The sequence below is a fragment of the Hyaena hyaena genome, unplaced genomic scaffold, assembly GCF_003009895.1.
Source record: "Hyaena hyaena isolate Hyena2069 unplaced genomic scaffold, ASM300989v1 scaffold_15, whole genome shotgun sequence".
NCBI classification, from domain to species: domain Eukaryota; kingdom Metazoa; phylum Chordata; class Mammalia; order Carnivora; family Hyaenidae; genus Hyaena; species Hyaena hyaena.
The window spans coordinates 2,951,157-2,972,194 of record NW_024080647.1 but is presented as its reverse complement, the minus strand read 5'-3'; the positions used below and the strand labels follow the sequence as shown (position 1 = coordinate 2,972,194).

The window sequence follows — 21,038 nt, the reverse complement described above, 5'->3', positions numbered from 1 at the left end:
TCACTCCCAGCTCCTCCTACCCCCATCCCCTGGCAACCACTAATCTACTTTATGTCTCCATGGATTTTTCCAGTATTGTCTAATTTTAATAGCAATCATGTGTGAGCACCATTATAATCTCTTAGATGTGAGGAAACTGAGGCACAAAGTGCCTGACTTGTTGAGACTACATACTATAAGTGACCAAGTCAGAGTCCTAGGTGCTGAGCACTGTGCCACACCGCATGCCTCACTGATAATGAAAACTGGGAAGTAAACCTGGTGCTGGGAAGATGCTGGCCCAGCCACCGCCATCTTCTGATGTCATTCCTGCCCGGACACACCTTTGTGACCGGGAAGACCTGTCTCTGAGGCCTTCATGGGAGAGGGTGTAGGTGAAGGGAGAAGCAGAGGACAGGGGTTGCTGATGGTGGGTCCAGGGGCTGGCTTGGTACTCTGGAGTATAAAAGGGAGAAACCTAAGTTCAGGGAGAATTAAAACCTAAGTCCCCAACTTACTTAGTTATTACCTCATTAGCTCCTCTCTCAGCATAAGGAAGGGAAGAACGGCGGACATGATGATCCATCTCCACTTTACCAAACTCAAAACAGCTCAGCAGCAGCGGACTCGCCTGAGGTCACAAACCTTGGAGGTGGTAGAGCCCAGACTCCTACCCGGCAGACTGACTCTGGGGCCTTTGCTGGTCCCCTGTTTCTTTGTCCTTATCTGGGGCTCTTGTGTCTCTGCTTATTGTCCACCACCCTGTTCTGGTCCCCAGGACCCCTGCCCAAGTCCCTAGTCTCATACTAGCAAATAACCTGGTTTTCTGAGAAGTGTTTTCTTTTTTCTCATTCTAAAATCTGTAGCTTATGGAATGGACAGCCGACCTCCTATGGCGATTTTTGAGTTGTTGGATTACATAGTCAACGAGGTAAGTACCGCATGGCTTCCTTGGCCTCAGTATCTGCTTCTATTAAGAAAAGACTCCCGTTATTTTGGGAAGCCTGTGTGTTGTTCCCACAGTGGGGCGGCTCTGCTCCTGTGGGGATTTCTGTAGGGCATCACGCTCTTGGAATTGAGTGCCTGGTTTAGAGGCTGCAGGCCTCCCCAGGGAACATCTTTGGGTAGCTAGGAGTTTCTCGTCCTCTCTGATTCAGGAGCCTCCAGTGTGCCCATTACATTCTTACTCCTTCATTCACCAAGCATTTCTTGTGCATTTACTGTGGGCTACGTGTGCACTGTGGGGTAGAGCTAGGGACAGAATGGGGGCTGCAGACAGGAAAACAAAAGTCCCTCGTTGTGAAGACCATTAGATTTATATGGGAGGCAAGGTTAAGTCCGCACATACCTGCAATATAGGGTTTTCTATTGTTAGTGCCATTAAAAGCAATAGGTGTAAAAAATGACAGTGTAGAGACAGGTATGAAAAATATTCACTATAAATTGTGTGGAAAACATTACAAAGTATTATGTGTATAGTGACCAGTTCTTTAAAAAATCTGTATGCATATACGTGCATATAAAGTCTGAAAAGTTGTATGAAATGGTTCTCTCTGGACGATGGAAGTTTCTTTTGGCTTATTACTGCTGGCTGACTTTAATGCAAAGAACACACCTTATTTGTGTCACACACATATGCCAGTATGTTTGAATGAAAAAAAGGATCAAGGAAGAAAGAGACCAGCATTCATCAAATGTGGGTTTGAGGGGGCGGGGAGCAGTGGCGCAGAGGGCCTGGGGCAGGGCTGCAGGAGTGGGGCTTTGCAGCAGGATTTCAGGAGGTAGGGCCAGCACCCCTGGCCTCAGGGGTGGTGTGGGGAGTGGAGGAGAAGGGACGAGCTGTTAGGCCTGGGAGGCAGCTGGAGGCCCCACTCAGCTGGAGTACATGGTAAAAGGCATGGCTCTGTTCTCTTCAAGAGACTAGTGGGGTCATTTTTCACTTTCTTAATACTCTCTAACACCAGGCCCCAGAAGGCTCAAAATGGTCCCCTTGTCCATTACAAACCAAACAGGGAAAATCCTGTTTCACTCCATCAGTTAATAAGTCACTAACTAGGGTGGTTAACTTACCTCCCCTTACTGTGTGCACAGCTTTGTGCTAAGCAGTGAGACCTGGAGCCCAAGTTCAGCATATGATCTCGGCCGCTTACCGACTCCAGGCAGGCACAGGTGGTAGTGAGCGAGGCCATCATCTACTGCCTTGACCTGAGCTGGGTGGTGCGGGGTGGGAACCGCGTGAAGGAAGAGCGCGCCTGAGCTTAAATCAGCAGCTGCCGGTCTCCTCGTGTGCACTGCCGGCCTCTGGTGGGCCCTGCTGGTGTCACTGTCCTTGTCCTACATGTGAGGACACTCGGGCTCCAAGACGAAAAGCAGCTAAGTTCCTTCCGCCCTAGTGCTCTTCCTTACCACCCACTCCTCCCAGCTCCCATCCCTACCCTCCCAGGAGGCTGGGCTGTGTGGTGTGGGTGTGGTGCCTCACAGCCTCTCCTTTGCCCAGCCCCCATCCTACTGGGGACAGGCCTGGACTCTGGAGGCCAAGCATTCTCTCCTTTGAACGTTGCCTTCATCCCTCTCAGCAGCAGCACCTGTCTGCAGCCCGAGAGCTGGGTTTCAGCCCCTGACCCTCAGACGCGGCTCACCAGCCTGCTGTTGTGGAAGCCCTGTCCTTTGTCGCCCTGCGTGACCTCCACCCCGTACCCTGGGCAAAACGAGAGTTGCCAGTATCCCTGGGTTGATGCCTGCAAACAGCCTCATTCCTAGAGTGTGCAGGGAACATTCTTCCAGACCCAGCTCTCTTTCACTGATGTATTAACCTTCCTCCGCTGCTTCTTTGGGGTTCAGAAAACTGTAATTTTACAGTTTAGCCTTCTGTGTGTCCCACAGGTGCTGTCTGGGCTGGGCTACGCCTGGTGATTAGCACACCCCCCCTAGCTGCTAGTTCCATGCCACACGCCACGGTTTACAGATGATCAGCTAGAAGGGGCCCCAGAGAGAATGAGGTCCTCCTCAGGTAGTAGACGGATAAACTAAGGTTCAGAGAGAAACCGTGATTTGTTTAGTCGCTAGTCAAGTGAGTGGTAGCCACAAACTTGGCCCCGGTTCCAGCTGTGGTGAGACCAGTGGGTCCACCTGGGTGACCCAGCATGTAGCCACTCACCTCCAACCCCTGCCTTCCCTTGCCTGGTTAAGGGCAGCACTGTACTGAGGCCTGGGGGAGAGCGGGTTTGTGGGGAATATGGCTGGAGAAGGAAGCCAGGCATTTCTTAGGTCTTGACATGTATTTACAGCCTCCTCCAAAGCTGCCCAGTGGAGTATTCAGTCTGGAATTTCAAGATTTTGTGAATAAATGGTAAGTCAGCTCCTTGCTCTCTGGAAGAGTATGCTTGTTTCATCAGCCTCCCCACCTGGTCTTTGGGTGCAGAGCTTTGCCCTCCACCCCCCCCTCCCCCCCTCCACCGAATGCAAGGACTGGGCTAACCACGGCACGGCACTGGGTGAAGGCTGCTTGTCCCCTGCCCTGCATAGCGGATTGCCTTTGACCTCAGGTTAATTCAGCAAGCACTTACTAGCCTGCACACATGCCACTGAGCTGGGCACGGGACGGTGAGCAAGGCTCAGGCGCCCCTGAGAGCGTACAGGGTGTGGGGCATTTAAACGTATGTAATTTGAGGTGTAACCAGTGCTCAGCACTCTTTCTGACATGATCTTTCTTTCAAGCCTCATAAAAAATCCAGCAGAGAGAGCGGATCTGAAGCAACTCATGGTAAGTCAATTTATTTCCAATTTGTACATGACCTGCTTATTAATTTGTTCTTAGTCATCCCCCCAGTCCTCCCACAGCCCATTCCCTGCTGCCTTGACAGTATGGGCCCACTGACCCTGGGGCTGTAGGATCCCAAACGAGTCTCCTGTGTCCACCCGGGAGTGTACAGGGCGAGCCGAGGGAAGGAATGGGCCAGCCCACTCCTTCGTGGGGACAGGGCCTTTCTTCCACCGATGGGCTCACCCTGCATGCAGTGTCCGCTGCAGCCCTGCTCTACCTGCTCTCTTGGAGGAGTAGGGAAGTGATACTGGGACATACCTGAGCCTGCAGAGCCCATATAGCACCACACACAAGTCCGTCCACTCATTGTTTTGTTCCTTCATGCCACCCTGTGAGGTGCTGAGGGCAGAGCAACTACCCCCAGTTCGCCATGGAAGGGCTCAGGGAAGTGAGTAGCTAAGGCCTCATGGCTGGTGAAACAGTCAGAGCAGGCTCTCCGACAGCAGCTGGCCACCTTCCTGGCCCCCTACGGCTGCCTGACGGCATGCAGGCTCGGGGACTCCAAGACTGGTCCCAAGTCCAGACCCAGGACTCTCGAACTTTCCTTTTTGAATTTACTCTGTTTCCCTGTACGCAGGTTCATGCCTTTATCAAGAGATCTGACGGCGAGGAAGTGGATTTTGCAGGTTGGCTCTGCTCCACCATTGGCCTTAACCAGCCCAGCACTCCGACCCACGCAGCTGGCGTCTAAGTATTTGGGAAGCAGGGAAGACTGAGGCCCCTGCCCAGTGGTGTGCCATGTCGCTTTCAGGCCTCTTTGCCATGCCTGTCTCTGTTCAGACGTGCATTTCACCTACAACAAAGAATGAAGAACACAGCATGTGCCAAAATTCTTTTTGTCTTTTTTAATATTACTGTCATTTATTCTTACTGTTGATTCCCTGAGTGGATTGGCTTTGTGCTTGGGGCTATTTTTGTGTATGTTGATCCAAACATGCGCAACGTTGAGTTACGGTGAAACCTTGGTGACTGTGGGTAGTCCTTCTTCCTGAAAATTGCACTGCTCTTCCCTCACCGTGACTGGCTAGCTGCCTGTACTTTTGGGATTCTCTGACACTTGGTGGTACTGCATTCTTGCCGGGCGTACCTTCTTTCTGTTGGAGTAGAAGGAGCCTTGTAAGATCCTTCACAGGCACTGCATGTGAAGCATGCTTTGCTGCTATGAAAAAGAACATCAGAAAGTATATATCTTATTATATTTTTGCTTTTGGTGTAGAATGAAGCGATTTCTATCAAAATCTAGCCAGAGCCCTTCACTGCCGTGATAGCTGGGGCTGCACCAGTCTGTCTACTGTGATGATTTGTAGACTTCTGGTTGTATTTCTATATTTATTTTTAAATATATTATGTGGGATATTTAGTGTACATGTCTCTTTAAGTTTGAATTAGTGTTTCTAAAATGGTGGTTACTCTGAATGTTACAAATGGATCAAGGCATTAAAACGTATGAGATATATCTTTCCCCAAATCCAAGTACCGATGCTATTGTAAACAACAGTGTGTATAGTGCCTAAAAACTGTATGAAGATCCTTTTAACCATTTCAATCCAGGTGTTTAACAAATCTAATCTCTTATTCTAATAAATATACTATCAAGTTAAAAGGATGAAAATGGGTCTGCTTTTGTGGTAGGATTCGAGAAACCACGTGGTGTAGCCAAGCCTTCCTGTTAGGGCAAAGGTAAAGACAGGAAGGAGGCTGCAAGGCGGAAATGCCACACGGAGGACGAGCTCGGTGCTCTGGACTAATGGGTCTTCCTGTAATTCCGGTTGGACTTTGTCCAAGTCTCCTCTGCCACCAAACACTTCTGTGTGAACCTTCCAACCACCTTTCCTCTGGACCTGTGAACAGATTCCGTCTCTTCCTGCCATTTCTACCCAGGGAAAAGCAGGCAGTGGGGTGGGGTCAGGGTACCCGGCCTGCTCACAGTAGCGCCCTGCTCTTGGCCAGCCGTACCCGGCTGGTGTGCGAGCCTCTGCCCAGGAAACTCACTGAGCAATGGTTTCCCCTCTTTCACCAGTTACACTTCATCCCACTTTCCTGGAGAGGAATGGGCCCAAGCTAGCTTCGTCCCGCCTGTGAGTTAGCAGTGAAGTCACGGAAAACAAAGCCATGTCTCAACTGACCACCGATGCCTTTCTCTGACCAGTGACTTTCAGAACTTGAGATTCCTGTGCTGCTGCCTGGTCAGCACCTCTTCCCTCATTTTCTTCGAGAGGGAGGATTAGAGAAAACCAACATAAATACGTATTTAAAAACAAAAGGCCCATTTTGTTTTCAAACAAAAAGCAGACCTTGGGTAAATCTCCCGAGTAGGAGTTCCACTGTAGATGGATAGGAGCTTAGAACAGAGCCAGGATTTCAAAAACTGCTTCGTGTTACATAAATTCTCTATTCTACCCAAAAGTGTTACGTTTTAAGAGTCCAAAGGATTCCGCCCCCCCAGGAATTTTTACCAAGAATGATCTTGTTCTCAAGAATAATGCTCCCTGCATCAGTCTTGCTGTTTTGAGTTCCCTGTGTCCAATCCCTTCCTTAGACTCCCTAGATGCTGCCTCACGAGCACCCCATAACTGTGTGTGGAAGTGCTGGAACAGGTATGCACACTCTCATTTTACACACGGGAGCAGCTGCAGAGAGTTAAATAAAAAGGCCAAAAGGCCAAGTAACCAGTTAGCGGTAGAGCTAGAGTTTAGAACCAACTCTTCTAGCTCTCGAAAATCCATGCTTGTAAATTAGATCGCCCAAACGTATACCTTGATTGCTTTTTGTTGCAAAACAATTTCCACATTGTTTTCCAAGAAATGTGCTCATTTAAACTTCTGGCTATTTCCTGTAAGAATAGCTCAAAATAACTGATATGCTGATTAATGAATATGCCCATGTTCTTTTCTGAAACAGTTATAGAAGAAGTTCTGCTTGAGGAGGCTCTTTATGTTTTGTTTGGCTTTTCTATTGCTTGGGCAGGGCAAGTCACTTTTATATTAGCAGTACCTAACTGTATTTCACTGGAAAAAGGACAGTATGCAAACAAGTACCAAATTTTAACAACTGTTACTTTGAATCGGTCATTATTACAAAAGCCCAATCTCCGAAGCATGTAGTAGGCAGTGCGCTGTGATGTCACCGAGAAGTGGCAGCAGCTTGTTCCCAAATGGCGCTCTCTACTCCTCACTTGTCCTTTCTCTCCTAGACTGTGGCCTTGCTGCTCACAATGGTTCAACGGCATGCAGACAGCCTTTAATTGGTGTTCTTAAAAGAGGCATTGTTGACTGGAAAGGCTGGCTTGTATTTAAACTCTGCCCTTTTGGCAAATGCCAGACTTTCTCAATAGCACTGCAAAGGAAACTTTCTGTTTTGAGCATAATTACTGAATCTGACCAGAATAGATGCAGCACCGCCCATACTGCTGAAGGCTAAGATACTACACCTGGGCTTTTCCATATGTCACCAAACTTCAGTTATGGATGGAACCATTTTTACAACTACACATCATCCTAAAGTTCTTGCTTCCTTTCAAAACAGGCCAGAGGGCCCATTTTTAAAGAAAATTTTTTTGGAGAGACAGAGTTCTTGGGAAGCAGGAACTTAATTCATAGAACAAACCTTGGCTCTTCCCCTGCTTTAGGAATCTGATTCTTCCTCCTCCTCCTCCTCCTCCTCCCCTGGCACATGGCTCCTTGTGCTCAACTCCAGTGCAGTTTGGTTGATTGATGCTTCATTGTCTACATGTACCAACATCTGCTTTAGACAAGGACAATTAGGGATTAGTAGAAAAGACACTCATCAAACCAGAAATGTGTTTTAAAATCAACTCTGAGGGCGCATGGGTGGCTCAGTGGGTTAAGCGTCTGACTTTGGCTCAGGTCATGATCTTGCAGTTCATGAGTTCGAGCCCTGCGCCGGGCTCTGTGCTGACAGCTCAGAGCCTGGGGCCTGCTTTGGATTCTGTGTCTCCCACTCTCTCTGCTCCTTCCCTACTTGTGTTCTTTCTCTCTCAAAATTAAACATTAAAAACAAAATTGTTAAATCTCAATTGCACATTCATCCCCAATATTTAATCATCAGGAGGTAACCCAGTCCCCCTATCCTCTATTGCCACAATGGGAAGGGAGTAAACACCCTAGATTTGATAGGATGTTACCTCATTTACAAACATGGTTCATGCCTAAGAATTATGTTGGCTTAGATGTGCTGCTTTCAAATGGGTTTTAAATGGCTTAACACGTATCTGGGAGAAAAAATGCTCAAATATGGTATATTTAGAAAAGAAGAATACTGCACTGTTTTATCTAAGGGCATTGTAAGAAGGGTATGAGGAGGACTGGAACTCACTTTTCAGCACTATGTTTTGTGGTCGAAGCTATACTCTCTTCTAACATCCCAGGCTTACTTATTCATGAAGCAGTGGAAGTTTTGACATATGCCTGCAAAGATCTCCAACTCTCCTTGGGTTCACTGGAGTAGCTAGAGAGGACGGGTAAGTAGCATGGTGCAGGCAATATAAAATAACATGGTTAATAAATCAAAGAGTACCCATGGAAAGAGCCTAAGTGTCCATCAACAGATGAATGGATCAAGAAGATGTGGTTTATCTATACCATGGAATACTACATGGCAATGAGAAACAATGAAATCTGGCCATGTGTAGCAACATGGATGGACCTTGAGGGTGTTATGCTGAGCGAAATAAGTCAGGCAGAGAAGGACAAATATCATATGTTTGCACGTATAGGAGGATTAGGAGGAACTTGACGGAGGAACAAGGGGGAGAAGAAGGGGGAAATGGTGGGGGAAAGGGAGAGAGGCAAACCATGAGAGACTCTTGAATGCTGACAAAAACAGTACTGATGGATGGGGGGGAGGAGGGATGGGCATGGAGGAGGGCACTTGTGGGGATGAGCACTGGGTGTTATGTGGAAACTAATTTGACAATAAACTATTTGTAAAAAAAAAATGATTGAAAAAAATAAAAATAAAAAAATAAATCAAAGAGTACCTAGCTAGTAGAGAGGTAGGCTGCTCCTTGCCTGTTACAGTAACTACGTAGCCAGTTTATTAAACTAGAACCTCCTTACAAGTAATTCCGGAGTTCTTTGGGCTTGATCATGGAATTTACAAAAATTACTGGCCTCCAAGCAGCCTGAGAGCAGGATGGACTTTGCATTCTCTCCCTACGCCCACACTTGGTTAAACTTACATCATGTGGCTCTTCAGATGCAGGCTGAGAAGACAGCACCTCACCCCCTCTTCTAGAATTAATCATTGATTGGAGGGCTAGTTCTTCAACCTAGAAAAGATGAGTTGAGGACACTTTGCTTACTATTTACGGTAAAATTTACGGAGGATGCTGTCAAAGGCTGGCATCCGGAGAAGTGAAAACACTGTAACCTTGGTGCAGCTCTAGAGAAAAGGGTGGGGCCCTTAATCTTTCCCATTTTAGGGAAGGAGCCAAAAAACCCCCTCCAGCCCCATTCCCCCTGGGGTGTACAGGTGTTTTCAATTGAGTCAAGGCTTAAATTCCCCCTAGGTATAGCAGAGCTGGGTAGAAAACCCAAATGTGCTACTTTAAAAAAGAGCCAGGTGTCTTCTGATTCCACAGGGGCCCAATTCGCTAGACTGTGGCCTTCTACCCAGGATTGAGAAAGTGATGGCAGGAAGAATGGAAAGTCTAAGTGTTTTCTGGAGCATAAAGGAACCTAGGCCTAGAAGTTGCCATCATCATACACAACACCCACCTACTGGATACTGGTACAGGTACTAGTGATACAAGAACATAAATAAGCACAGGCCAACTGTCCTGAGGAAAAGCGTATTATTTTGAGGTCACAGTTGGACAATGCTTTTCAGCTAACAAAAGGCTTTCATAGCCCGCATCTCGTTTGGACTTAAAAGATCCAGGGGCACCTGGGTGGCTCAGTCGGTTAAACGTCCGACTTGGGCTCAGGTCATGATCTCACGGTTCGTGGGTTCGAGCCCCCGGTAGGCTCTGTGCTGACAGGAGCTCAGAGCTGGAGCCTGCTTCAGATTCTGTATCTCCCTCTCTCTCTGACCCTCCCCTGCTCAAGCGGTCTCTCTCAGAAATAAATAAAACATAAAAAAAAAAAAAAAGATCTTGAAGAAGGGTGCAAAGCAGCGCTTATCAGGATGATCTATCCCACTAGGGCTAGAGGACGGATTTGTGGGAAATAGCGCTGCTGCGCCTAAATATCGTCCAGGACCAACAGCTGCCAGAAGAAAAGCTACTGGGAACTCTAGGCCAAGTCTCTTCTCTCAGGGCCTCGCTTTCTTTCTTTGCACAACGGATCCACGAATCCCTTCTAGCTTAACAAGACCAGAGCTGTTTCAAGCGCCAACAGAAACTAGTAAATGGTGGCTAGAACATGCTGTAGGGGCTCGCGTGGAAGGAGTCCGGGGGCAGGGAGAGCCTAGGCGGGCCTTAGAGAGGACTCACTTGCTCAGCGCGTGGTGTGCGGCCCGCCTGCATTAATGGGTACTAGGGGTGCGGCCGTGGTCTCGCCACGCGTACAGACCGCTGGGCCTCGGCGCAGACCCACAGGTTCAAGATCCTAAGAGGAGTGGGCCTGCAATTCAAACACGTCCCCCAGGTACTTGTCAACCACTAAGTGGGCGCCGCCTACGACTAGGGTTCTCGGGGCGGCCGGCTCGAGGGGCGGAGGGCGCCGCGGGGTCACCTTGAGCCGGTTCAGCTGGTCGTGCAGGGCCGCTTTCAACCGGAGCAGCGTCTCCTCCTCCTTGCGGAGCTCCTGGAGCCGGCTTAACATGGTGCCTCGTCCGGCCGGCCAGACAGGCCCGGCGCCCAGACAGGCCCGGCGCCTGGTGATGACGTCACGAGCACTCGTTCCCGGAAACCAAACAGCAAGGCTGGGCGGGGCTGGCAGCACGCGGGCAGCGACGCTTCCGGCCAGTCTCTGAACTCTCGCTGGCTCGTGGTGGGGTTGTTCTTTGCCCAGGAAAAACCCGTTGTTTTTTTCAAGTTTTAATTTTTTGCTATACATATATGTATTTTCAAATTTTGTTGATTTTTGCGAGAGCGTGAGAGAGCAAGCAGGGTAGGGGCAGAGAGAGGGAGGGAGAGAAAATCCCAGGCAAGATCTGTGCTGTCAGCGCAGAGTCCCGTGTCGGGCTTGAACCCTCAAATTGTGACTGTGACCTGAGCCAAAACCGAGAGTCCGCTGCTTAACTCACTGATCCACCCAGGCACCCCTTAAGTTTTTATTTAAGTATTTAGTCTCTGCTAACTACTTAAATCAACATCAGTCTGTTATGACCATATGGAGTTGTGTGCTTTTCTGACTCATCCAGCCAGGCACCCTCAAACCTGGGTTTTTAAAACAACAACAAAACAAAATCAGTCTGATGATGATCAGTAACCTAAAACATAGGGCGCAGAGCTGTAAAAAACTTGGGATACAGAATAGTCAAATACCCAGTTTCAAATGCATCCATTTAACAGTACTCCCTGCATCACACTTAAAAAAAATTTTTTTTTTTAAGTTTATTTTGAGAGAGCAGAGGGTCAGAGAGAATCCCAGGCAGGCTCTGTGCTGTCAAGCGTGGAGCCCAATGCGGGGCTCCAACTCACAAACTGTGAGATCACCACTTGAGCTGAAACCTTAAAAGATGCTCAATCACCTGAGCCACCCAGGTGCTCCTCGAATTGCACTTTCAGTGTTGCAGCAAGTGGCTATTTTAACACAAGACTTGCAGATGCATCTGAGGGCAGAGACCAAAACCACAGTGGTGCACCGGCCCTGTTATCTTCCCAGGCGAGGATTCCTCCTCAGGTTAAATGGTTACTAGGAGGCTGTACAAATTGGAACACGAAGCCCGGCTATACACTTCAGTTGGGCCATGGTGCCTTCATATGCTAAGGGCCAGAAAACTCATCTGCTGAGAGTTGTGGATTTTAAGTAGGTTCCCAATGGAGACCAAACAGTTGCAAAACAAGATCGGACAGGAGACAAAAATAGGAGAGGTGAACTCTTAAGATAAGTCATGCTGTGACACACTTGCTAGAAAAGCAAAACGTTCCTCGGGAGCAGGCTTCTCTGCTGGCTTTTTTTTAAAGAGGGAGATGCAGGAGAGCTGGACAGTTAGAACACTAAGCAGGGTGCAAGTTCAGTGTGGAACCTAACAGACAGCTCCATTCTGCCACCCTGGGATGATGGCTTCAGAATCAAGTCAGAGGTTCTGGGTTTAAGGATCAGGCTTTGGCTTGGGTCATGAGCTTATAGTTCAAGAGTTGGGAGCCCGACACAGGGCTCTGCATTGACAGTGCAGAGCTTGTCCGGGCTTCTCCCTTTTTTTTTAAATGTTTTATTTCTGAGAGACCATATGAGCAGGGGAGGGTCAGAGAATGGAAAGACAGAATCCAAAGATAGGTTCTTGGCTCTGAGCTAGCTGTCTAGTACAGAGCCTGACGTGGGGCTCAAACCCACGAACTGAGATGGCAACCTGAGCTGAAGCTGGATGCTTACCTGACTTGAGCCACCCAGGCACCCCTTTCCCGCTCTCAAAAAGTCAAGAGGCTCAAGAGACTAAGCCACCCAGGTGCTCCTCTGTGCTGTACTTGGTGAATGTATTCATCTCATATTAAAACTGCAAATATGAAGTAGTTCTGAAAAATGCTTCTGCCACTTTCAGAATGTGGGTCAATTTATTGAGGGGAGCATTTCTTCCAGTAACTCTGCTCTCGCAGCAGGTTCTAACAGAAAACTGAAGGAACCGCCAAACTTATCGCAGTAACTCTAAATATATATTCTGCCCTCTTGTGGTACTGAAAAAGCCAAACCTTTATGGAATTTTACCTATTTTCAAAGGTGTGGGGTTTTTTTGGGGGGGAGGGGGAGGGAAAGGAAGGCTTGCTAATCCTAATAGCTTCCTTCCTATTTGAGACCAGTTTTTTAACCATCTCCTTCTCATTATTTACAAACTGGAGTTTAGATCTGGATTTATGCATTCTGGTTCCCATTCATCTGCATGGACTTACAATGCCAAGTCTGGTTTTATACCAGACAATATAATAGAAGCAGAAGACAGGACTATGGGCCACAAAATAAAACTCTACCAAGATTCACAGACACATCCAAAAGGTTAGGTTTCTCATGTACTTCGATTAGGCCTTTATTCATAATGAGCTGTCCAAAATGATAAAACTTTTATGGAATTTGTTTAAATCTGAGTTTTCATGCAGTAGCTTTCTTTTCTTCCGTGGTGGGTTTCTTCTCTGCAGGCTTCTTCTCAGCTGCTGGTTTTTTGGTCGCTGTAGCCTTTTTTCCTGCCAATGGTTTTTTCTGCTTTTTAACACCAACAGCCTTCTTTCCTTTCTTCCCTACCACAGGCTTCTTGCCTGGAACATCTTTCTCCTCTGATTTGGCTTGTAAGGCTGCTGCGGCCTTATCCATCCGGAGTTTGTGCTGCAACAAGTTAAGAAAAAGCCTAAGACTCAAAGCTTTCTAAAAACTTAACATATCAGCAAAACCCAAATTATCACTTACATTCTTGGCCTGGCGAAGAATGGTGTTCCGGCGCATGGTTTTTGCATATGGGTTCAGCTTCAACATGATTCTCAGGTTTTTCAGTGGATTCTTCTTGAGGACTCTGCGATGAATCTTCTTGCTGTAAAGAAGGAGACGTTACAATATTAATACTTTATTCTCATTATACATGTTTTTGAAATAACCAACAAGCAGAGGTCAGACTAAGATTAATTATCCCAAGTTTACCGTGGTGCTCGGAGGGCTCTCTGAATCTCTGGGCTCTTCAAGATTCTGCTAAGGTCTGTATTAAGCATCTTATGCATGGGAAGGCTGAAGAAAAAACAAAGGCTGACCGTAAGATGCTCAATTCCTATTTCTCACTAACAATCGAAGTTCTCCTGAGTTAATTTCCACCACAGCATCCACTTCTGAGTATCTCAACATTTCAGCATATTGCATCTGTACATGAGAGCATATGCCCACAACATTATTTATTTACAAAACATGCAAACCAATAGCAAATGTAAAGATCTGCAGCATAAACATCTGTGTTTGAAACACGAACATTAACACTCACTTGTAGTTACTCTTGAGGGAGGCAGCCTTACGCCAAGTGCCATACAGATCATCCAACTTGCGGAAAGCACTTTCAGTCCAGATGCAGAAACGTCCCACATGCCCACCAGGAGCAAGTTTCAAAATGTTCAGTTTGCTTACATTAAGCAAAGTAATTCCTTTTAAAGGGAAAGGGAAATTAGGGAGCCTGTATCTCAACACAAAAAAACAAATCATCTTTAAGATTTTTGTGCTACGTAAGGCACCTGAGAACTGCTACTAATTAGGCAGTCCCAACCATCACTGGTGTACTCATTCAGCGGAATCAGAAGTTCCACAAAATCATGTGTTTCAGAAACACGGACCATACAGTGGAATCTCATCATAGTAAAAGCTGAGTAAACTTGCATAGTACGGACAAACAAAACATGTGTAAGCAGTACAATTACCGGGGATGTTTCTGAAGGCCTTGATGATACCATTGTCCTCATTATAGATGATGCAGGGTCCCCTGCGCTGGACACGACGACGGTTTCTCATTTTGCCCTTGCCAGCTCTCATTCGCTGAGAGGCATATACCTAAAAAGCGAGAATGATTAGTATTTGGATTAAGATATGACCGTAGTAATTCATCTACACACTAAAGATGATGAAAAGGAGCCACAATGACTTGCCCAACATTAACACACAACCATAAATGGCAGTCAAGATTCAAACCTACACTTTGTAAAGTTACAGAGTTCTTGTTCTCATGGCCCCTCAAGTTACACTGTTCAAGTCACCTTTTGAATTTACAATTTGACAAAGAACTACCAAAACCCTACCTTTTTGATATCATTCCAGGCTTTAAGTTTCTTAAGAAGCAAAACAGCCTCCTTGGTCTTCTTATAACCTTCAACTTTATCTTCAACCACCAAAGGAAGTTCAGGAACTTCCTCAATTCGATGACCTGACAAAGCCAATTAACAAATACACAGTTACCCTGAACTTTTTGAAAAATTGAGGAACACTTGACACAACCCACAAAAGCATCGTAGCATACAATGTGCCAAATCAGAACTTCCACAAATATCATGTGTTTCAGAAACACGGACCAATTAAGTGGAATCTCATCATTCTGACAGAGTAGGGAACATGATGAACTCAGGGTGGCAAAGTTTTCCAGTACATGAAATCCCTGTACTTTAAGTAGTTTCCCAGTTACACAGCACTCACTGATGACTTACTATAGATGTAAGTACTCAGAACTATTATGTAAAACCAAAAAAAAGAACTATTACTTAGTAGAGGGAAACCTAGTCAGGCACTCTGGGATGAACAGAATTGACACAGATCATTAACATGAATGAAATGGTTCAGGAAGGAAAAAAGGGTACTTTGTACCATTCCCGTAAAACAAAATCTACAAACCTTTAGACATGACCAGAGCTGGTAAGGCTGAGGCAGCCAGGGCAGAGCAAATGGCATATCGCTTCTGTGTGGTGTTCACTCTGCGGTGCCAACGGCGCCAGGTTTTGGTTGGTGCAAACATGCGGCCCCCTCGACACATCTATTTTCCCGGTTAAGAATCTCATTTCTCAAAATTTTTGTAATTTAAAGGAAAAAAAAGATTATGTCTTGCTCAGTAAGAATTTTCGTCATCCTTCTGAACCAGCGTACTGACAGCAGGCAACTGTCGCTGAGAACAGAGTAAGACGCAAATTACGACATCATTGCAAGCAAAATTTCCTGATACCCAAGCCCGTCTGCCTAAAGCAACGTTTAACCTGAATACTGTCAGTATGTTTGAAATGTTTTCAAACCAATACATATAAACCAACTTCAGTCCGATAAATTCCGTTAAGAGCTGACCAATTCACATGAAACAAAGGATACATTTCCAAAAGCACCCTGGCCAGAACGGTGAGTCCCACCACCTCGAACTCTGGGAATTCGAGCCACGGCTCTGCCAGTACCCCATGACTCAGCACTGGTTTGATGACCTGAAATTGGGAACAAATCAAAGTTTCAGATACCTAACCATATTAATATAGAATTGTTATGCATGGTAGCAACAGCATCAGAACATCCAGGAAAATCATGTGGTTCAGAAACACGGACCAATGGAGTGTTATATCATCACTGCTGTTAGGCAGGTCTTAAAACATCAACCTTCGAAAAATCCATACCTGCTAATTCACTGACAGCATATGGCTGTCTGTTGTTTTTGCGCAAGTTGGTGTGAACAAAGTTCACAATATCAGGTCGAATGGGGGCCTTGAATACAGCAGGCAGAGTGACGTTTTTGCCAGAGGACTCCCCCTTTTCGGAGTACACGGAGATCAGTGGACGAGCACACGCCTAGGGAAAAGGAGAAGAGAAAGACGTTTAGATTGACAACGTCGAAAATACTATAGTTATGTATCAACAATACCATTAAAACTCAATTACAGGTGACTAGAGTTTGGAGAGGAAAAGAACACTCAGAGCTGAAACAATGGCTATTACCAACACATGATGTTTATTAACTTCAAGGACACTTACAATCTCAAGTTCAACCACAAAATTGATCATAAAGCTTTCAAACCAGGCCTTACAGAGCAAAACCGATACAAAGCATACTGTAAGATTTGAAAATACTATTTAATGCCACCTTCTTGATAAACTCTTCCACCCCAAATGTCAGCAAATCTTGTCTACTTAGCTCTACTTCAAATTTCTGTCCTTGGCCCCCTTCATCCCAAACACGGATGACAAAACTTAGCAGTACAAATACTGGTCATGTTTCCTTTTGCTCAACCTTCTCCAAAGACTTACACCTGAAAGTAAGACTAAATTTCTAAGGAGAGCCTACAGGATCTGTGGATTTCATCTCCCACACTCTTTCCCAAACACTACTATCCATACCTAAACTCAGGGACGGAGGCATTCTCCCTCAGAGAAGAAGTCTTCATCCTAAAGACAACTTGCTAGTCCTCCTTCAGACCACCTTCTCTCAAGTTTCTCTGATCACTTTAAAGCCCAACCAGTGCCTTCTCTTCCATCCCTCACGTCCACAACACGACCATCGAATATTTTAGTGTTACTTTGTTCAATTTTTCTGCCAAGCATCACACGTATAGTTTTTTTTTTACACCGAACTTCCCATAAAACACTACACTGCACAATGCAGTACAAATACTATGCAAAAGCAGGACGTAAGACATTAATAATAAGATGAGCTGGCTAAACAAAGGTTTAGAGAACACCAAACAATTTTTAAGAAAACCGAGAAGTTCTTGTAGAGGCACAAGTTAAGCTGAACACAGATGAGAATTCAGAAAAATGTGAATATACGGGTCTTTAACATCATCTCTCGCGAAATGAAAATGTTCCTTACTGAACATCTAAAAATGCAAGCCTCAAAATTGATTTTGGCCTCGACTCGGTCTAAAGCCCCAAGAGTTTCCGTATTTTCAGTAAAACTGATGCAGTCTACGATCCAAAAAAACCGAGAATCCCAAAGGTTCTTCCGCACCTGAGAGCGACCTGTGTCGCCCAGCGGTGCTGGGACGCCCACGTTGCCTCTAAAATGGCTGCCGTAAAGCCGCACTATCCAGCCCCGAGCCACAGATGATGCCTCTGACCCTCATCTCTTCCGTCCTCCCTTTCTCCCCTACAGACTCTGTGCCCTAAACCCCTAGTCCATTCTTGCCAGGACCCGAGAGCAAGAAAAAGTTCTCCAGGAAAGACCTCCACTCACCATCGCGGGGAGAGGAGAGGGCCACGCTCCTCTCAACCCGGCGGCTCCTATAGGAAAAGGAAGTGCCTAGCACTTCCGCTCTATTTGTAGCGTTCAACTCGTCCGCCAACCTGCTCCGCCTTAGAACCAATCCAGAGACATAAAATATCTCTCTAACACTCTATAAAAATAACAAATAGGGTATTTTTTCACATGTATCAAGTTACGGTATTTACTCACTTTTAAAGCGAACAACAGCGCTTAGAAACAAGGGACTCCTTTTCGCGGAATAATCCATAAGGAGGCGTGGCAACTCTCGCGAGACTAAGTGTCTTAACCTCTCAGTCGCTGCAACTTCTTTTAACTTTTTCTTACAGAGATGGAGAATTATTGGCAAAGCAGAAACAGCGGCGTGCTCTAAAACAAAAGATTAGCTTGGTGGACAAACGGGGCCTATCTGGAGTGGGTGGGGTGTAAGAGTAGTCCCGGCGATGGGGTCATGACCCCGGACGTCAGCACCGGGCGCGCTGTTCGGTTTGGCGGTTGCGGATCTGCAGTCAAATTGGGGCGTGATGTGGTGCCGAATAAACCGAGCCGCTGAGGAATTTTACTCTCGTCTCCTGCAGTGAGTTGTAGCCCTTGCTGTTGCCTCGGGAGCGAGGACAGCACTTCTACCTGGGCATCTTGTCGACCCCGCCCCATTCCTCTTGCCCCTGCAAAGGAATAAACGCCCTATTGCTTCTCAGTGGCGCCTGTGTTACAGACTAAGGGCAGCTTTCTTGGGGTCTGGGAGTTGAAGAAAGGCCGGCTGGTTATCTGTTCCAGTGTGGGGTTGGCTCTGTGGGGGCTTGTAGTCTTATATAGGCGAAAACAACTATACGTTATCAATCGAGGGGGAAGGTGACAAGTTTTTCAAGAGGCCTCTTATTCGTTGTGATAATGCACAAAATTTATGATATGTTAGAGGCACCTCTCAGAATCTGGAAAACTAGGTGTTGACATCCTTCATCGGTTTAAAGCCTTTCTGGTGTGAAATGTATTGTCTGTTCAGCTTCGTTAGATGAGTTACAGTTACAATGAAGTAATAGTGTATTTTTGTTAAGTACTTTTATTTGATTGCGCTCTAAGACTATTACAGTGACTTGCTACTACAAAAGGGGATTCCATCTAGTTCTGTATCCAACTTTAAAATCGAATCCAGTAGTTCTCAAATTTGGACTTGCATCAAAATCACCTGGAGGGTTGTCAAAACATTGCTCGGCCCCACCTCCAGGGTTTCTGATTTAGTAAGTCTGGGTGGGGCCAAAGAATTTTCCTGTCACATTCCCTGTGAAATATGCTGTAGGCCTGTCACCACAACTTTGGGAACCACTGATGTAATCTAACCCCCTATTTTCTAAATGCCATAATTTTTCATTATTTTGTAAAAAATATTTGGCTTAAAAAAAAGTTTAGTTTGCGAGAGAAAGCAAGTGAAGGGCAGAGAGGAGGAGAAAGAATCCCCAGCAGGCTCTGCACCATCAGGGCAGAGCTGGATGCTGGGCTCTATCTCACCAACCTTCAGATATGAACTTGATGTTACTTGAGCTGAAACAGAGTTGGACACTCAGCCAACTGAGCCATCCAAGCACCCCCTCATTATTTATCTTTACTCCTTTTATTTCTGCTTACAGAAGTAGTTAATGCTTGCCAGTTTTTTGAGCATTATAGAAAGAGCACTTGGCTTTTTTTTTTTTTTAAACTAATAATGTCTCGAATGGCTTTTACCCTGACACCCTATAGATCTATCTAGTTTTTAACTGCTGTATAATATTTCATTCTGTGCCTGTGTTATGTTTATTTAACCAGTCCCCCATTGATACTGTTTTATTTAGACCCATTATAGTTTCCAATTATTTCATGGATGTTAGTCTTTGTTTCTACTTGTAAGCACAAAAGTCTTGTTTACTTCTCTTGAATCCTTCACAATGCCTCTGTATCCAGTTGCGTACTGGAAATTTCCACGAGAACTTCAAACTCCATGTTGGCAAAACTGAATTCATCTTTTCCCTACAACCTGACTTTCTGCTCCTGAATTCTGTCTATGAATTAAGAGCTCCAAATCCAAGATTTTCACTTCTCTTTTCCACCACCCTCCATATCCCCATTCTGTCTAGTCAGTCACCTGGTGCACCTGGCCCTCCATCTCTATTGCTTTTGTTCAGTCCATCATCACTTCTTATTCGCAGCTATTTTCCTGGCCTCCAAGTTTATATCCTTCATCTCATGGTCAGAAAGGTGTTCTCATTTAAAAGCTTTTAGTAAGTTCCTCTGGGGTTTCAGGATAAACTTCTAGTGTTATAGCAAAATATCTTCCATTGTGTTACTGCAGCACCCTGCACTCACCTCTGTCGGATCACTTACCACCCTGTATTGTAACTGTTGGTTTATTCTTTTGACTTCAGTCAAGAGTATGAACCAGGGACTATGTTTTTCTTCTATATCCTGGAAATCTACGAAGAGTGCCTGCCTATGATATACATGATTGTTGAATAATCAAATAACATCTCTCAGTTATACATAAAAGACAAATATCTTTAAGAATAAATCAGAATCTTGTCCAAAATGGCAAAAGCCAATAATTCCAGGGCTAACTCTCCTGTTTTTATTTCAGTAAGAGTAGATCAAATAATAAATGCTATCCTGAAACAATTCCACTGTGTTCCTTTAGGGCTCTAAAGATCTGTTCTCTTTCACAGTGTAGATCAGACTGATTTACATTTTGGTATATTTAATGGTTTATGGTTTACATGATTTGGGATGGCTAATTTAAAACTTTCCTGAATGAAACGATAATTATTAAATGATATCTGAGAGTTTTCTGTTTACGTTTTTAAAAGAAAATTGTTCAACATCAAATTTACTAAGTTTTTAGTGACAGCTCATAAAGGGAGGGAGAATAGCTGTTTCCATTTTAGCCTTAGAAATCTAGGGCTGGGAACCTTAAATAATTATTCTGTGGTTACTCATTGATTCAGTGGCAGATCAGAATCCAGTGATTTTTACTTCCCAAGTCATGCTGTAAATTACATTTTTAATAGTAACTGATAATGTGTTTCAGAAGATAAGAGAGTAAAGCTGGGTAACTGATTTCCTGCTGCCTCTGAGAAGGAGTTGTGGGCAGTAGTCTATTAATCTCTACCACATTTCTTTTTTCTATTCCTAACATATACTTTGTGCTTTTGTCCCTCTTCCCAACCATGCCTTAAGGCTGGTTTGCATTTACCTTTTCTCACTGGTGTCATGCAGAGATAAAGTGATGACTAACTTCTGAGTTTAAATATCAGAATATTTAGCTCTGTTTTTCTCACGTATTTCTGCATTTCAGGGAGTTTGATGAAGAAAAGAAAGGAATCCATAAAGACCCATTTATCTATGAGGTATGAACAATTTATTTGGTCTTTAAACACAACTCATTAATCCTAACATTCTTCTTTTT

General features: G+C 45.3%; 4 protein-coding genes and 4 non-coding genes across 11 annotated transcripts in view; 2 read left to right on the top strand and 6 right to left on the bottom strand.

The window, feature by feature from the left end:
- MAP2K1 (mitogen-activated protein kinase kinase 1) overlaps positions 1 to 4,507 on the top strand; it is a 77,556-nt gene extending 73,049 nt beyond the window's left edge. Inside the window, exons 8-11 of the mRNA XM_039219173.1 lie at positions 846 to 910; positions 3,267 to 3,328; positions 3,697 to 3,742; positions 4,380 to 4,507. Of these exons, the coding sequence (XP_039075104.1) occupies positions 846 to 910; positions 3,267 to 3,328; positions 3,697 to 3,742; positions 4,380 to 4,493 (287 nt within the window). The 3' untranslated portion in view covers positions 4,494 to 4,507. The remainder of the gene's footprint in view (positions 1 to 845; positions 911 to 3,266; positions 3,329 to 3,696; positions 3,743 to 4,379) is intronic.
- On the bottom strand, positions 4,508 to 10,637 carry SNAPC5 (small nuclear RNA activating complex polypeptide 5). 2 transcript variants are annotated; one of them, XM_039219183.1, is made up of 4 exons: positions 10,498 to 10,637; positions 9,003 to 9,092; positions 7,409 to 7,546; positions 4,508 to 4,595 (listed from the first exon to the last, which is right to left on the bottom strand). In XM_039219183.1, the coding sequence occupies exons 1-3, from the start codon at positions 10,585 to 10,587 to the stop codon at positions 7,427 to 7,429; spliced, it is 300 nt and encodes a 99-aa protein (XP_039075114.1). In that variant the 5' UTR covers positions 10,588 to 10,637; the 3' UTR covers positions 4,508 to 4,595; positions 7,409 to 7,426. The 2 variants fall into 2 exon arrangements, with proteins under 2 accessions (XP_039075114.1, XP_039075122.1); XM_039219191.1 differs by having other exon boundaries at positions 7,409 to 7,543.
- Positions 10,638 to 12,919: 2,282 nt separating this feature from the next.
- RPL4 (ribosomal protein L4) lies at positions 12,920 to 17,858 on the bottom strand. The gene is made up of 11 exons (XM_039219717.1): positions 17,814 to 17,858; positions 17,582 to 17,647; positions 16,029 to 16,200; positions 15,736 to 15,842; positions 15,271 to 15,409; positions 14,685 to 14,809; positions 14,310 to 14,439; positions 13,883 to 14,039; positions 13,552 to 13,635; positions 13,324 to 13,444; positions 12,920 to 13,242 (listed from the first exon to the last, which is right to left on the bottom strand). The coding sequence occupies exons 1-11, from the start codon at positions 17,856 to 17,858 to the stop codon at positions 13,012 to 13,014; spliced, it is 1,377 nt and encodes a 458-aa protein (XP_039075648.1). The 3' UTR covers positions 12,920 to 13,011.
- On the bottom strand, positions 14,182 to 14,251 carry LOC120222532. The gene has a single exon (XR_005526071.1). It is a non-coding gene; the product is annotated as a small nucleolar RNA SNORD18 (small nucleolar RNA).
- On the bottom strand, positions 14,910 to 14,981 carry LOC120222527. Its single transcript, XR_005526070.1, has one exon. It is a non-coding gene; the product is annotated as a small nucleolar RNA SNORD18 (small nucleolar RNA).
- Positions 15,479 to 15,577, bottom strand: LOC120222547. The gene has a single exon (XR_005526073.1). It is a non-coding gene; the product is annotated as a small nucleolar RNA SNORD16 (small nucleolar RNA).
- On the bottom strand, positions 15,916 to 15,986 carry LOC120222539. The gene has a single exon (XR_005526072.1). It is a non-coding gene; the product is annotated as a small nucleolar RNA SNORD18 (small nucleolar RNA).
- A 63-nt stretch (positions 17,859 to 17,921) lies between the features above and the next one.
- ZWILCH (zwilch kinetochore protein) overlaps positions 17,922 to 21,038 on the top strand; it is a 41,755-nt gene continuing 38,638 nt past the window's right edge. Inside the window, exons 1-2 of one of the 3 annotated variants that reach the window (XM_039219550.1) lie at positions 17,922 to 18,185; positions 20,928 to 20,979. In XM_039219550.1, the coding sequence (XP_039075481.1) occupies positions 18,133 to 18,185; positions 20,928 to 20,979 (105 nt within the window). In that variant the 5' untranslated portion in view covers positions 17,922 to 18,132. The remainder of the gene's footprint in view (positions 18,186 to 20,927; positions 20,980 to 21,038) is intronic. The other 2 variants (XM_039219540.1, XM_039219528.1) reach the window with 2 other exon arrangements.